Source organism: Theropithecus gelada, chromosome 4 (genome assembly GCF_003255815.1).
Source record: "Theropithecus gelada isolate Dixy chromosome 4, Tgel_1.0, whole genome shotgun sequence".
In the NCBI taxonomy this organism is placed as follows: domain Eukaryota; kingdom Metazoa; phylum Chordata; class Mammalia; order Primates; family Cercopithecidae; genus Theropithecus; species Theropithecus gelada.
In genome coordinates this window covers 104,534,168-104,549,665 of record NC_037671.1, presented here as the reverse complement: position 1 = coordinate 104,549,665, position 15,498 = coordinate 104,534,168, and the positions used below count along the sequence as shown (strand labels likewise).

The 15,498-nt window shown below is 39.0% G+C and overlaps 1 protein-coding gene across 1 annotated transcript in view; it reads left to right on the top strand.

Moving 5' to 3' along the window:
- Positions 1–15,498, top strand: part of PREP (prolyl endopeptidase) — a 134,535-nt gene that overhangs the window by 35,170 nt on the left and 83,867 nt on the right. The window contains exon 7 of the mRNA XM_025383591.1: positions 15,380–15,485. Within this exon, the coding sequence (XP_025239376.1) occupies positions 15,380–15,485 (106 nt within the window). The remainder of the gene's footprint in view (positions 1–15,379; positions 15,486–15,498) is intronic.

Sequence of the window (15,498 nt, the reverse complement as noted above, 5' to 3'; positions counted from 1 at the left end):
TACTTATAGTAAAAACTATAAAAGTACCTAGTAAGGTAAAACATGAACCTTTCAAAACTCAGAATCCTGCTTCTCGGAGGTGAGTGTAGTAGCCTTCCACACATTTTCTTTGTACATACAAGTGAGAATATGGGGAAAAGACTGTGTGTCTTTCCCTGTTTTACACAACTGTGTATCATGCATATTGTTCATGCATATTGTTCACTTGTTTTTACATTAAAATAAGTATCTTTTAGACATTTCCTCATCAATATTCATGTATTTCTTGGGGGTCTTGACAGGAACCAACCTCTTGAAGTGTGATAGGTTTTTAAGTTACTGGCCTGGAATTTAGTCTGTATTTTGAGAATCAGCTGTGAAGAAACTTAGGGGTACTTAGAGTAAAATTTTGACTCTGGTTAGTCCATTCCTGTGTGCTAAGAAATATTTCTTGTTAGAGAAGCATTCTGAATGTTTTAATATGGGTGGGATGTATTCCATTTTTAGTGGGAATGAGGAATGTACTACAAACTTTTTAGCTCATCGAGACCCCTCTTCTATTGAAAAACAGTTAGCAGTTTGTCAGGAAAGGCACATTTTCAATTTTAACTTCTGTTCCTAGGTCTACTTCGTTGGGGGACGAAACAGGAATCTATGGTATATTATTCCATGGGAATTGATCTTCTGTATTCCAAATTGTCCTTTTATTTATTTGGATTTTCTAGACCAGGGGTCAATAAAAAACTGCCACTGGGTTGGATCTAGCCTGCTGCCTGTTTTTGTAAATGGAGTTTTTTTGCAGCACAACCACACCCATTTTTACCTGCTTTCAAATTATAACTGCAGAGTTGAGTGATTGCCACAGAAGTCCGTATGGCTCACGGAGCTGAAAATATGGACTGTCTAGACCTTTATAGAAAAAGTTTGCCAGATTTTAGTAGAACGTGTTAAAAATAAATTTGTAGAACACTTTGTTACCTTAAAATGTGTCCGTTTTTTATGCCTTTTCTTTCCCATCTAACTTCCCACTCTACCAGCCTTTCTTGTGCATTTACTATTGTCTTTTTTCTCACATATTTGTTTTTAATGGCTTTTCTGAGATCTATTTGGAGATTGTTTCTGCTAAGTTTTCTATCTACTACATCTTCTTCTCATACATAGGGCTTCTGCGTACCATAGATATAAAATAATATACATTTTTTACCTTCATCTGAGTGAAATACAATTAAGATAAATATGCTACCAAAATATTAGGTGATGTGTAATCTCATAAAATTGACCATTGTAACCATTTTTAAGTGTATAACTTACAAGTTGTACTTAAGTGAAGTGTACTTTAAGTGAACTTACAAGTTCAGTGGCATTAAGTTCATTGACATTGTTGTACAACTGTTATCATCGATCCTCAGAACTTTCTCATCTTGCAAAACGGAAACTCCACCTTGTGAACAATAACTCTCCATTTACCCCACCCCTCTCCACCCACCACTGCCATCACCTGGCAGCCACCATTCTACTTTCTGTCCCTTTGTGTTTGACTGCTCTGGGTACCTCATATACATGTCATCTTACAGTATTTGTCTTTTTGTGACTGGCTTACTTCATTTGGCATAACATCTTCAAGCTTCAACCATCTTGTAGCGTGTGTTAGTTTCCCTCCTTTTTAACGCTGAACAATATTCCAATGTATGTGTGTACACCGTTTGTTTATCCATTCATCCTTGGGCTCTAGGGTTGCTTTCCACAGTATTGTTATGAGTAATGCTGCTGTGAGCAGCTAGTGTTTACAAATAGAGTGGAAATAGATCACATGCATTAAACATATGTATAGTCACTTCTGCTAGCTAGGCAAATAAAAAGAAAAGCAAATTTAAATAGGTTAGATGATTCTTCTACCATTCTTTCAATAGATGTACACTCTGCGTAACTCATCTGATATAATCTTTACTACAGTTTGAGAAGGAAGGAATACATAAAGAAAATCAAATACCTACTAGGGTAATTATCTTGCAAGTCCATGCTGGAACTGCCTGCTGGGTCTGTTAGGGCCACAGCCTATATCTTCTTAACCACTATGTACACTGTTTCCCTGAGCAAGAGGAAAGGGCACACAAAAATTGAGTAATAACTGTATTTATTTTTAATTTTTTTTTTTTTTTTTTTGAGATGGAGTCTTGCTCTGTCACCCAGGCTAGAGTGCGGTGGCTCAATCTCAGCTCACTCCAACCTCCACCTCCCGGGTTCAAGCAATTTTCCTGCCTCACCCTCGCGAGTAGCTGGGATTACACAGGTGTGGACCACCACGCCAGGATAATGTTTATATTTTTAGTGGAGACAGGGTTTCACCATGTTGGCCAGGCTGGTCTCAAACTCCTGATTTCAGGTGATCCGCCGGCCTCAGCCTCCCAAAGTCCTGGATTATAGGCGTGAGCCACCATGCCCAGCCTAAGAGTAATAGCAATAAATAAAGGGATGCAACTCTACTTTACAGAAGTAATAAATGAAGTTGTTAAAAAAAAAAAAAAAAAAAAGCTAAAGGAACAATATAAAGTGAGTCCTTTATATTTGATCTTTATTGGATCAGGGCCCTATTTAGTGAATTATGTAGAGGAAGTCTGTAAGAAAACTTAGTGGGCTTCGTAAACAAAAGTGGGCGTAGACTTCCCTCAAGCAGTGTTCCAGAACTTGGGTGGTCTTGTTGTGACTGGTGTCATCCCACCAGTTACCAAGGCTGGTCAGGCAGGTCTGGCTGTCTAGGTGAGTGCTGCTTCCTTCCTCCTTTCCCAACCCAGCTGTGTGTGATCTCCTTCTGAGCGAAAGGACCATCTGGCTACATGGAGGAGTACTCTTGTCACTTAAACATGAACTCTAGAGTTCTGCTGGTGTGACACCTCAGAAGCCTCAGGTCCAACCTGAGTTGATGGTCCAGTTCCAAGTCTTCACTCAGAAAAATCTAGATCATGAAAAAAATCTTGAGGTGCAAATTTCTTATGTCCTTCAAGAAGTGTGATAAAGCCAGGGGAGTCCAAGAAGCGGGTGTACTGCAGAATTAGCTGGACCAGAAGCACCCGTGACTGGTGGACACATTAGCACTCAGGCTATTCACTGGAAATGAAGCAGTTTCTTAACAGCCTTTATTTAGTGATTTGCATCTTAAAGAAAAGCAATAAACGGAATCTCACTCTGTCACCCAGGCTGGAGTGCAGTGGCATGATTTCGGCTCACTACAACCTCTGCTTCCCAAGTTCAAGCAATTCTCTCTCCTCAGCCTCCCGAGTAGCTGGGATTACAGGCTTGTGCCACCATTCCTGGCTAAGTTTTGTATTTTTAGTAGAGACAGGATTTTACCATGTTGGCCAGGGTGGTCTCAAACTCCTGACCTCAAGTGATCCGCCCATCTTGGTCTCCCAAAGTGCTGGAATTACAGGCATGAGCCACCATGCTCAGCTGTAGTCCTCTTTATAACCATGTACCAAAGGCATGTGCTGCAATTGTTGCTTTTATTATAAAAGTACTTGCTTTTAGTACAGTCATAGAACCTAGTATTTAGATAATGCATTTTACAGTGTCTATGATGAGAGAGCCAGTGTTAGAGTGAGAGGAGTGTACTGGAACAGAAATTTTTATTCTAGTTCTGTCTGTGGCCTTGGGCAAATTAATCTGTTCAAGGTCATTTCCTTTGTTTCCTCCAGGGCTTTTTCAGCTCTGAAACTGGACAGAGGATTTATCACAGCATCTCTTAGCCTCCTGGGAGAGAACTTAGCTGCTGGGTGTGAGAGAAGCAGGACACAGGGCAGGATGCAGGCTTTGTGGGTGTGGGTGGAGGAACCCTGTGGGCAGAGACTGGATGTGCTTATGGACGTGTGCGGATTTCTCTGGCTTGCTGCCGTCCACCTCCCCTTCGACTGCCGCAGTCCAAGTTCACTGAGAACTTCTCTTTATATCCTAGATGCTATCTCCTCGTGACTCATCTTCCTTCTTCACAGATACCTCCTCTGCCTTCCTGCATGGACAGGTCTGTCTTGCCTTGATCAGGCAGATCTCAGGAAGTTCCAATCAGGAAGCAGCTTTAGTTTCCCCACTGTTGCCCTCCGTCACGCTGTGACAGCATGTCTTCCCGGGATGACTGCCTTCAACCCGGCAGAACTCCTTGCTTCCTGGACACTTACGGGTATTGGACCTGCTATTAAAGGTTCATTGCAGTCCAAAACAAAATATTGCTCTCTCCAATTTACATGCTTTCACCTTCTACCCAGCTCAAGTTTGCCAAGCCCCTCTCCTTGCATATTCATCCTGTTAGTTTTCCCAGTAGCCACGCAGGGAGGAGGAGTAAGACAAGAGAAATGGGAGTTTTGCTTATTGGGAATTGTTTGTTGGTCATTGTTTGTCGGCCTCTCTTGGCTGCTTGCAGTGAGGATGTGTGTCCAGATTCCAGCTCTCCTTATGCCATCCTTTTTTAGAGAGAGCCCCTCGATTTTAGGAACCTCTGTACTTTGCTGTTCCCTGATGTGGGTTATAAACTCTCTGGCTGCCCTTTTGCACCACCTGCCTGCCCTCAAAGCTTTTGATCCTAGAAGCATTCCCTCGAGATTCAGACTTCTCTGCCTTTCCTTCCTCCACCCTTTTTCATCAGGGACCTTTCAAGACGACTCGAGGCCAGCTGTCTTCCTAGTAGCTTCCTGGGTACCTCTTGCTCCAGGGGAAGGCATATCCCTGGGTTACTCTGTTCTGGAAGTACAAGCTGTGTTCACTGCCCTCCTCACTTACAGCCAAGGACCTCGGGAAGCCTCCTACACTCAGTCCCTCCTGCACATGTCCAAAATGCTGGGCTCAGGAACAAGAGCTCCCTTGTGCCCCTGGGGTGTAACATGAAACAGCTGGCATTGGGCTTTGATGGACAGAGATGCCAGTTATTTAATATAGACTGTGAGGCTTTACTTGAAGGACAGTTTCATGGCAGGGTAGAAATTTTCAGGTTCTGTTGGACAAGAAAAAAAAAACAACCCCACAAAGCTCTGTTTTAAAGTGAATTGTTAGCATTTGGGGAGAAAAAAATCCTAAAGAAATCAAACATTTTGTGGCAGTGTTCCCAGCAGAGGGTGCTCTAGAATGAAGATTGTGAAAATGCATCATCCCTTTAGAAAGGATTAAGGAGAAAATGCCCAGCTTCTTTGTGATTATCTCGCTAAATCCTATATTGAGAACCTAATTCTGTTATACCTAATTCTTGAAAAGTTTTTTTTTTTCAAAAGTAATCCTGAATCTTAATATCTGTCACATATCTCCATAAGCCATTTTTATATGTTCACCTGTGATCCCTAGTAATTAAAACATATATATTACACATATATTAACATATAAAGTGTGTTGTCTGATGCTTGACTTACAGTAGGTATGCAGTGAATGTTAATTTCCTTACTCTTCCTACGTCCCCTGCGGAAGTTCATGCACGTGAAGATCAGCAGGGGCTCACCTTTCAGAACAGACATAGAAAACTCCACTGGTGTTCCTGGTGGGGGATCTCGGCCTCCTCTGCCCCTTGCTGGTTGGCTGTTTTTGACTTGGACCAGTAACTGCTCAGCAGCCCTCCTCCCAGTTGGCACAGTGCATATTTATTCCCCAAGTACTTAGCGCTTGCCTTGTGTCCACCACTGCTTCCTTTCCTTAGCACTGCCTTACATGATAATATTTACTGTGCTGATTAGCACACAGGAAAATCTCAGCAGCATGGTTGAGAATGCAGAAAAGTCAGAAAGCCAAGCTAGAGACCTGGATGTGAGTAAAGCAAGAAGGCTGTGCTACGGTTTATACATAAAACAATCCTGCAGGAGAGCGTCATTTTTAGTAGACATGTTGGATTTGTTGATATGTCACTTTTCTTACGGAACACTTGTTTTGCTCAGCAAGGGAGAAAATAAGACAAACCGTAGATACTTTTTTTTTGCGACATGGAGTCTCACTGTGTTGCCCAGGCTGGAGTGCAGTGTTGTGATCTTGGCACCCTGCAACCTCCACCACCTGGGTTCAAGCGATTCTCGTGCCTCAGCCTCCCGAGTAGTTGGGATTACAGGCATGCGCCACCACGCCCAGCTAATTTTTGTATTTTTAGTAGAGACGGGATTTCCCCATGTAGGCCAGACTGGTCTTGAACTCCTCACCTCAAATGATTCGCCCGTCTCGGCCTCCCAAAGTGCTAGGATTACAGGCGTGAGCCACCACACCTGACCCAAACAGTAGATTGTTGAATAACCAAATCTATCAGCCAAACAACTTAGAAACAGTAGTGCCTATATCATGTCAAAATATCATTATTTATTTTGTATGTGTTTTGTTTTCTTAGAATTTTCTGTTTTATCTGTTTCTGGCATACCAAGCAACACATCATATAGTATTTAGATTGATTTCTTTTTGTCTTCTATTGTTGTAGAACCACACTGTACTGGGAAAACTGGGTAACTTTATTTGTTAAAATTATTAATGCATACTCACCTGTGCTTATGCCTTGCCTGTATGTCTGTTACTGGCATTGCCTCTTATTTTTATTACAAATCCATAAATGAGTTTCATATATGAAAAGTCATCATTGTAGGTGGTTAGTTTTAAAAGTTTTCCTAAGTGTTAGAAAAATAATGTTAAAGGGATGTTGCTATGATTCACAACTACTGTGAAAGGAATTCAAAAGATTTATATAAAATAAATTTGATAAAGTCTCCTGCTCTGAGAATAGCATGATTAACTCTCAAAGCTATTAAGATCCATTTTCACTCCTTTTGTTCATTTCCAGGACAATTTCAAGTGTCACTGCTTTTTAGAATACTTTTTTTACATGCAACTAATTCTTTTATTATGACATATAAAAGAAAATACCTTCCTCAGTTTGAAAGTGCATGTAGATTCAAATAATGGAAAAACTTTCTTCGCCTTTTCTTTGTTAGGTTCTAAGAGAAAAAAATTAAATATACTAAAGAAATTTCATGGCCATGAAAATTTCCTTATTAATACAACACCACACAACTGGAGTGTAGTTGCTCTAGCATAAAATGACTTTTGAGTTTTTCTTTGAAAATATGTTTGATGTAAGTCCACATGTTCTATATATATATAAATATTAGGTTTTGTGTTCTGTTGTTTTTAAGGACAAATTACTTCATACATAGTTAAATTGTTGGGAATTTAAAACAAATGCTTTTCTGTTAATTGTCTCAATATGAAGAAAGGCTTGTTTATTTTGGTCATTTGGAAAGCTCAGGTATTCTTTGCGTTGTATGGTATTGAGACTGAAAATAGCCAGATTCATTTTAATATTAATAACAGAGGTTTATTGTTTAAAATATATACCCATTTTCCAGAGAAACTGCCATATTGAGATATTAGTATCTATTTCATACTTATCCTGAAGACTTATATATATACGGTGTGTACATATGTGTATATATGTATGTGTGTGTGTGCAAAGCCTTCAGATGACCCAATGGTAGAGCCGATGACCTTGTGAAATGGAATAGCTTGATCAAGACTCTGGTCTGAGTGAATCACATCACACCTAGGTAAGGCATTAACTGAAGACATTTTGTAAAAACATTTATTTGGGACTAGATTCCCTTAAAAATACTCTGGTTGCTACTTATCTTTCTAAATTCTGTGATTTTTGTAGGAGTTATTTTCCTGAATATGCTAAGTTGTCCAAATTATGCGTTTATCAGACAAGTACATGTGAACCTAATGGAGTAAAGTATAAAATACATACTCTAACAAATTGAACTATGTCTAGTGAGAGTTTTCTTTGACTTCCTTGGTGTAGCCTAGTACCACAGTATACACAAGTAGAATTGTTAATGAATTAATGTGCCTTCTTTAATGAAACTGTAAAATGCAATACCCCCACACTTTATGTCCTACCTTTTGATAAATGTAAATTAGTATGATAGCTATTATTGGGTTCCCTCTTCAAAAGTAGAAGCCAAAACTTACAGTTTTCCTCAGGCTAGCATAAAATATGCCAGGGTAAGAAACCACCAAGATGAAAGGGGAACACTTCTTTCCCCATTCTTCTGACCTTCCTGCCGAGAAATTTCACTGAATCTTGGTTTCTCAATGACTAGACATGAGAGAGGTTGGGAGTTCACAGATTAACTGACTCACAGCACTAAGCCACATTCTTAAGTGTGTACTTATTCAGCTGTAAAGTTGAGATCTCGGTTCTCCATCTGTTGACTCTTGTTCTGTTTCTAGTTGATTCAGACTTCAGGCAGGGAGAACTGAACTGTTTGTTGAGCCTGGCAAGGACACTGAGTGGAAGAAGAGTAGCTGTGGGCTGTGTTGTACACACTGCATATTTACAGGATATTAGCGATGCCTTACATGTTGTCTCAGATCAGCTTCCCTGGGAAGCAGACTCTGAGATAGAAATTTGTGTCCTGGAAGTTTGCTGGGAGAGCTTTCAAAATCTCTGCCTGTGTGACGAATGAAGGCAGCAGAGGGAGGACTTGAACTGTGATGCAATCATCACAGAGGAGTCAGGCAATCCTGCAGGAACCCTCAAGCTCGGTGAGCCCTTCAGCATTGTCCTAACAGGAGGGAGAGGGGTCCAGGCCTTTATAAACCTACATTAACCGGTTGTCATATGTGGATGAACCCAAAAGAATGTATGATCTTGGAAGAGGTGCATCTTCAACTTGAGGATGAGGCCTGGAGAGATTCTTATCTGAGAGCTGTCTGCTCCCAACACCCATTAGCTGGGAAATGAGGGCTTCAGCCCTAGAGGGCAGCCCAGCACAGCACCCACTACGCATGCTGATGTCTGTCAGTGAGATACACACTTGAGAATGAATGTATGTACTTGAGTATATGTTAGACATAGCTCTCTGTACCAGATAACATAAACCAGGGTAGCCTTTGAATTTTAAGCATGGACACTTTCAAGAAACTAGGGGAATTCTACTTCTTTAATAATCACTTAGGGGTCATCACTTCCTCAAAGCCTTCTCAGAATTCATTTTTTCCGTCCAGCTCACCACCCTGTAGATGCCCTGTCACCCATTCCCATCATACATTGTACTTCTTGCTGTTAATGTTCTACAACATGGCTCTTTCTGTGTGTGTCTGTATCCTTCAGTGTATCTGTCTCTCCCACCTGAGCATGAGTTCTTGAAGGTTCTAGCCTATTGATCTGTGTGTGCCTGAGCCTGGTTCAGCAGCCAGCACTTGGTAGACCCTTGATAAATGGTGGTGGAATACACACCCCAGCTGTGGCTGCCCTGAATAGTGAACTGCAGTGGTTAATGGCACGTGTTAAATTGTGTCTTTGGTATGGAAGATGAGAAGTTGGCTGGGGATGGGAAGTTGACCGAGATTTTCCTATTAAGATCAGCCACTTCTGGTGATAGTAGCTGTGTCCAACCTCATCCACCCTGGGCACAGGAATACACTTTTATGAAAAGGCTTTTGGCCTTGAGGCTGTGGTAGTTGGCTCTTTTGGAGAACTGGGCTGGACCACCCAGAAGATCCATTTTACAATGACGAGTGGCATATCCAAGTACCCTTAACCAAAGCAAGCTGAGTGACTTTCCCCTTTCATTGAGGACCTAGATTCTACTCTGGTGGAAAGAGAAGTTAAATTTGAGGAAACTTTGGCAAGAAACAGTAGCCAAGGCAAAGGGGAAGAGTGAATTACTCCCTGAAGCGTGGAGATGAGTGCTCCTCCCACCTTCCGGAGACATGCCTTTCTGCCAGCCACCAGAGAAGGAGCGTGGGGTTGTGGCTTTTGGCTTTGTTTGTTTTATAACCTCCCAGGTTTCTGTCTGTTTATGGAAAATGAAAGGTGTAGTACCAGTGAATGACCAAATGTTATTTAGCCCATCTGTAGAATACCATGCTCTCTCTACATCTAGAGTTTTTCCTCTTTCCAAATACATTTATCAATGCAAATGTTAGTACTTTCTTCTCTTTTAACATTTTCTAATTATATTGAACCAGTACTCTAAATATAATTCAACAGATGACTTTGCAGAAGTAGACTGTCAAAGTAACCTACATATTAAAAATTGACTAATAAAAATGGTAAAGAGTTTTAGCCTTGATGTTTATTGTTATTGTTAGGAATGCAAGTAATAGATTTAATATCGGTAATGTAAATGTTTCATTGGTAGTAATTCTTTTAATTTTGTTTTTGCTAATGTTTTATTTACATAAATGGTAGATTTTTATGAAGGTAAGTCATTTTTACTTAAGGAAAATTTGCTTAAAATAATATAGATTTAAAATAGAAGGAAGCCATGAAAGCACAAATTTAGGAATTTGTAAATTTAGGAATTATTTCATAATTGGTCAGGCTAATATTATTACAGCTTTTGCAAAAGAAAAAATCAGTGTTTGCAAATCAGATTAATTGCTTCTGGAGAGCACAATTATTCTAGCTGGGGTATCATATCGCTTAAAGAAAAAAAAAGAAAACCAGTATTGTTGAACCAGAATTCAAACTGTTCCACGAAGGCCTGATGGGCTCTTGGCTTGCCTTCTTTTCAACTTTTCTTATTTTAAATCTGACTTTTAGGAAAATATTCTGTTGAATATTATTCTGTTGATAGTCACATGCCCTCCACATCAACAGGATTTATGTCTTCCCCTCCCAATGATTTCCAAAATTCATCTTTTAAATTGCCTTGAAATAATCTGAGTGTGGGGCTGTCATTAAGTGTGTGTTGTTTAAATTTAAGTGGAAGAAGGTATATTTTTAGTCTGTACATTTTGGGGCAACAGTGACTTACAAATGATTTTGAGGCTTGAGACTTTGAGCATTTGAAAATTCAACGTTGTTTTCAGTTTAGCAAATTTTAGTGGCTGTGGAACAACTCCAGATTGTGATGAAGAGAATTATAATGAAGAGGACTGACTTAATTGGCATTATAACAGCAATGTACCTTGGGACTTCCTGCTTTAGATTAAGCATAAACTGCTACAGCTATTTAGCACAGCCAGAAATGCTGAGAAAAACTCATTAGATGTGCTTGAGACAGCTGTCATTGAAGGTTTGGTATGGTTCTTGCAGTGAATTTTACTGCTCTATCTTTCTGATGACTGAAGCACTACAACTGAATTAGCCATCATTTATGATTGATGTAAAGTGACTTTAAACACTATTCTGTAGTCTGTCTTTATTTAAAGAACAAGAGAACAAAAGTTTGAAGTAGTATTAATGATGCTACTTTCAATTATATTAATAAGATTGTAATTGTGAAGTTGTGGATAATCTTAATATAGGATGGCTTAAAAATAAGGTGGAACCAAAATTCTGAACAGTTAGCCATGTATATTAAAAGCTTAAGGATAATAGAATGTGTAATTCCCAAATCAAAGAAGGAAAAATACAATACAAAGAGGAAAGACACTGGGGAAAGCAAGATAAATAAAAGGTTCAAAATTTAAAATGTGGAAGCCAGTACCTCAGCAATAAAAATTAATGGATATGGAATACAGATTTTTAGATTGGATTTTAAAGACTAGATGTGTTCAAATTGTATTCATTTGCAAGAGACTTGTTTAAGACATAATGATAGATTTTTGCTTCTGGACATGGTGGTATAACTGGTACTGGACTAGTCCTCTTGCTGTACACAGCTAGGAAACTACGCAAAATAGACAAAGCAACTGTTTTCAGATATTGATCAATAGGCCACCCCAGACTGATCCAGGAAAGAGGTAAGTCCTACAGTTGCCCCGGCTTTCTGCCTGGAGGTATTTTTTGGCCTCTGGCACAAGGAGGAGGAGCTCAGAATATTGTAGTCTCACTGAGCTAAGGATCCAAAGATTGGAAATCAGAGACTGAAGACACTGGAATTTGCAGGGCAGAGTAACAAAAGGAGGAAACTGCCCACTAAGAGTTTCAGATATCTGCCTTGGAATCCCCTCATGTTTTCGGCTGTTAAGCAGCGTGTACACTGACTAAGACTTTATGATTCAAGCTAAGAACTACTAGGGGGCTGTAAGCTGACAACTCCCAAAGGTTTAAAACAGCTGGGAGACATTCACATTTTGACAAGTCAGAGGGGAAAGACTTTGTGAACACCCAGGGTATTCAGTTAGACCTCAGAGAGGCCATGCCTTAGCAGTAGGGCTATATACCTTACCCAACAAACCTTTGAAAACAAGTCTAGAATGGATCAAGCTGATCTGGCAACAAATTAACTGCCACAAAATGTTTTACAGACAGACCAGAAAATAAATCCAGACAACATTCAAAAGTCCAGAATCCAGTTAAAAAAATAAATAAATAAAGTTATTAAAAAGAAGCAAAAAAAAAAAATGTGACTTATAGCCAAGAGGAAAAACAGTCAATAGAAACAGATCCAGAAATAACAGAGTAGAATTAACATATAAGGACTTATAAAAAGCTATCGTAAAAAAATACTTTTTGGAAATCTTTACTGTTACTGTAAGGAACAAAGAAATAGAAAATATAAAAATGAACCACATACTCTTCTACAAGTAAAAAATGAAACTCTGAAATGAAAAAGTATCTGTTTATAGCAGTTTAGATGCTATAAAAGAAAATGCAAAAGTTGAAGACAGGACAATCGAAACTAAACCACAAAGAGAAACTAAAACAAAAATGAACACAGTTTCATTGACCTGTGGAATACTACCAAGTTATGTAACAGTATATATTTGAAGTTCTAAAATAGGGGTGAGGAGACAAAAAATATATACATGAGGAACAAATGGCCAAAAATGTTACAAATTTGATAAAATACAGAAATCCACAGATTCAAGAAGCTCAGTTAATCTCAAGCAGGTTACTACATCAAAGCCCATTACAGAATAATCAATATTCAGAACGCCAAAGATAACAAAATACTAAAAGCAGCCAGAGGAGAAAACATACATTACATATAGGGAAAGAAAGATAAGAAATGACACCAACTTTCCGGTGGAAACAGTGCAAGTCAGAAAACAGTGGAAAGATGCCTTCTTAATGGGGTTTACCTTGATTGCCATATTTAAAACTATAGCCTCAGCTGGGCACAGTGGCTCACGCCTATAATCCTAGCACTTTGGGAGGCCAAGGTGGGTGGATCACCTGAGGTCAGAAGTTCAAGACCAGACTGACCAACTTGGTGAAACTCCACCTCTACTAAAAATACAAAAATTAGCTGGGCGTGGTGGTGGTCGTCTGTAATCCCAGCTACTCAGGAGGCTGAGGCAGGAGAATCACTGGAACCCAGGAGGCAGAGATTGCAGGTTGGAGTGCCACTGCACTCCAGCCTGCGCAACGAGAGTGAAACTCCGTCGCAAAAAAAAAAAAATACTACAACCCACCCACCATATCCTGTCTCCCTTACTCAGACCTGTTCATGTTTTCCATGGCATTTATCATAATATACTACATAATTCTATATTTATGTGTTCCTCTCTCTTAATAGATGTAACTTTTTTTCCTGATTTGTTTATCGATGTATCTTTAACACCTAGAAAAATGTCTTGCACAAAATAGCTGCTTAGCAAATGTTTATTGAAGGAGCAAATGAAAGAATAAGAGCTATTAGGGTTTACCAGAGAAAAAGAGCTAACAGGATGTGTGTGTATGTATATATATACATAGAGAGGATTTGTTTAAGGAATTGGCTCATGTGATTGTGGAGTCTTGGCAAGTCCTAACCCTGCAGGGTAAGCCCACAGACTGGAGACTCAAGGAAGAGTTATAGTTGAGTCCAAAGGCTGTTGGCTGGCTGAATCCCTCCTGTTCAGCAGAGGTCAGTGTTCTGTCAAGGCCATGAACTGATTGGATGAGTCCCACCCACATTATGGAAGGTGATCTGCTTTACTCTAAATCTGCACACTTAAATGTAATCTTATCTTAAAAAAAAACAACAAAAAACAAACAAACAAAAAAAAACTTCACAGAAACATCTAAACTAACATCCAAATATCTTGGCACTGTGGCCTAATCAGGTTGATATATAAAATTAACTCTTATAATAAGGATATGGAAAAACAGGAACTCTCATACAGTACTGCTAAGTAAGATTGTAAGTTGGTACCACCACTTTGGAGAATAATTTGGCAACATCTCATAAAGTTGAATATGTGCATGTCCTACCACTGAGCAATTTTACTTCTAGTTATATATACTGGGAAGCATTTTAGGTCACAAATATGTTCCAGAAATTTTCTAAACAATTATTTGTAATAGTAAGAAAACAAATAATATAGATGTTTATGGATAGGATGATGGATCAACTAATGGTGGTATATTTCTAGATTGTAATACTGTACAGCAGTTAAAATGAATGAACTAGATTTGCACATACCAACATGGACTAATGATAAAACTTACATTGAATGAAAAAAATTAGTTGCAAAAGAATATGTGTAGTTTGATACCACGTATCAATTTTGTCAACTCAAACAATAATATATTGTTTGTATTAGATTATTAGGATTCTTTTTGCTGTTTATACTAACAAGGAAAGTCTCTGAGCATAGGCCTTTCATTTCTGAGATCTTGTGGTAGAAGGGACTAAAAATATGCATAAGCAGTTATTCAGTAGAAACTTGTCAGTGTGACCAGTGTGGACCATAGTGAATTTCTTGCATCTATACCCATTTTGCTAATTCTTTTCTTTTCTTTTCTTTTCTTTTCTTTTCTTTTCTTTTCTTTTCTTTTCTTTTCTTTTCTTTTCTTTTCTTTTCTTTCTTTCTTTTTTTTTTTTGGAGATGAAATCTCACTGTGTCACCCAGGCTGGAGTGCAGTGGCACTGTGTCAGCTCACTGCAACCTCTGTCTCCTGGGTTCAAACAATTCTTCTGCCTCAATCTCCCAAGTAGCTGGGATTACAGGCGCCCACCACCACACGTGGCTAATTTTTATATTTTTAGTAGAGACAGGGTTTCACCATGTTGGCCAGGCTGATCTTGAACTCCTGACCTCAGGTGATCCACCCCCACTCGGCCTCCCAAAGTGCTGGGATTACAAGCGTGAACCACCGCATCTGGCCCCATTTTGCTAATTCTTACTGAGAACAACGAACTTTAAATTATGCAACCCATGAGAAAACTTTAAAGTCAAGGATATTATATTCAAAATGATGGATTTTACATATTTTCAGTTTAAAGAATAGACTAGAAATTAAAATAAAAATTACATTGAAGTTACGACTTTCAGTTACCTCTGCTGATATTTTCAACTAAAATAATTCACTGTGTTTTGTTAAACTATGATTATGGGTGAAATAAGATAAAATTGATGTTCATTTTTTTATTCAGATAACTTATCAGATCATGAGTTTGGGGCAGAGACACTGCCTTTGGAAATTAACCTTAACTTTTTAACTTAATATTCAATAATGTTCTCACACAAATATATTCTAATTAGCCCCCTGCACTATTTTTTTTTTCTTTTTTAGTTATCTGATGATGGCCGCTATGTCTTGTTATCAATAAGGGAGGGATGTGATCCAGTAAACCGACTGTGGTACTGTGACCTACAGCAGGAATCCAATGGCATCACTGGTGAGTTATTTTA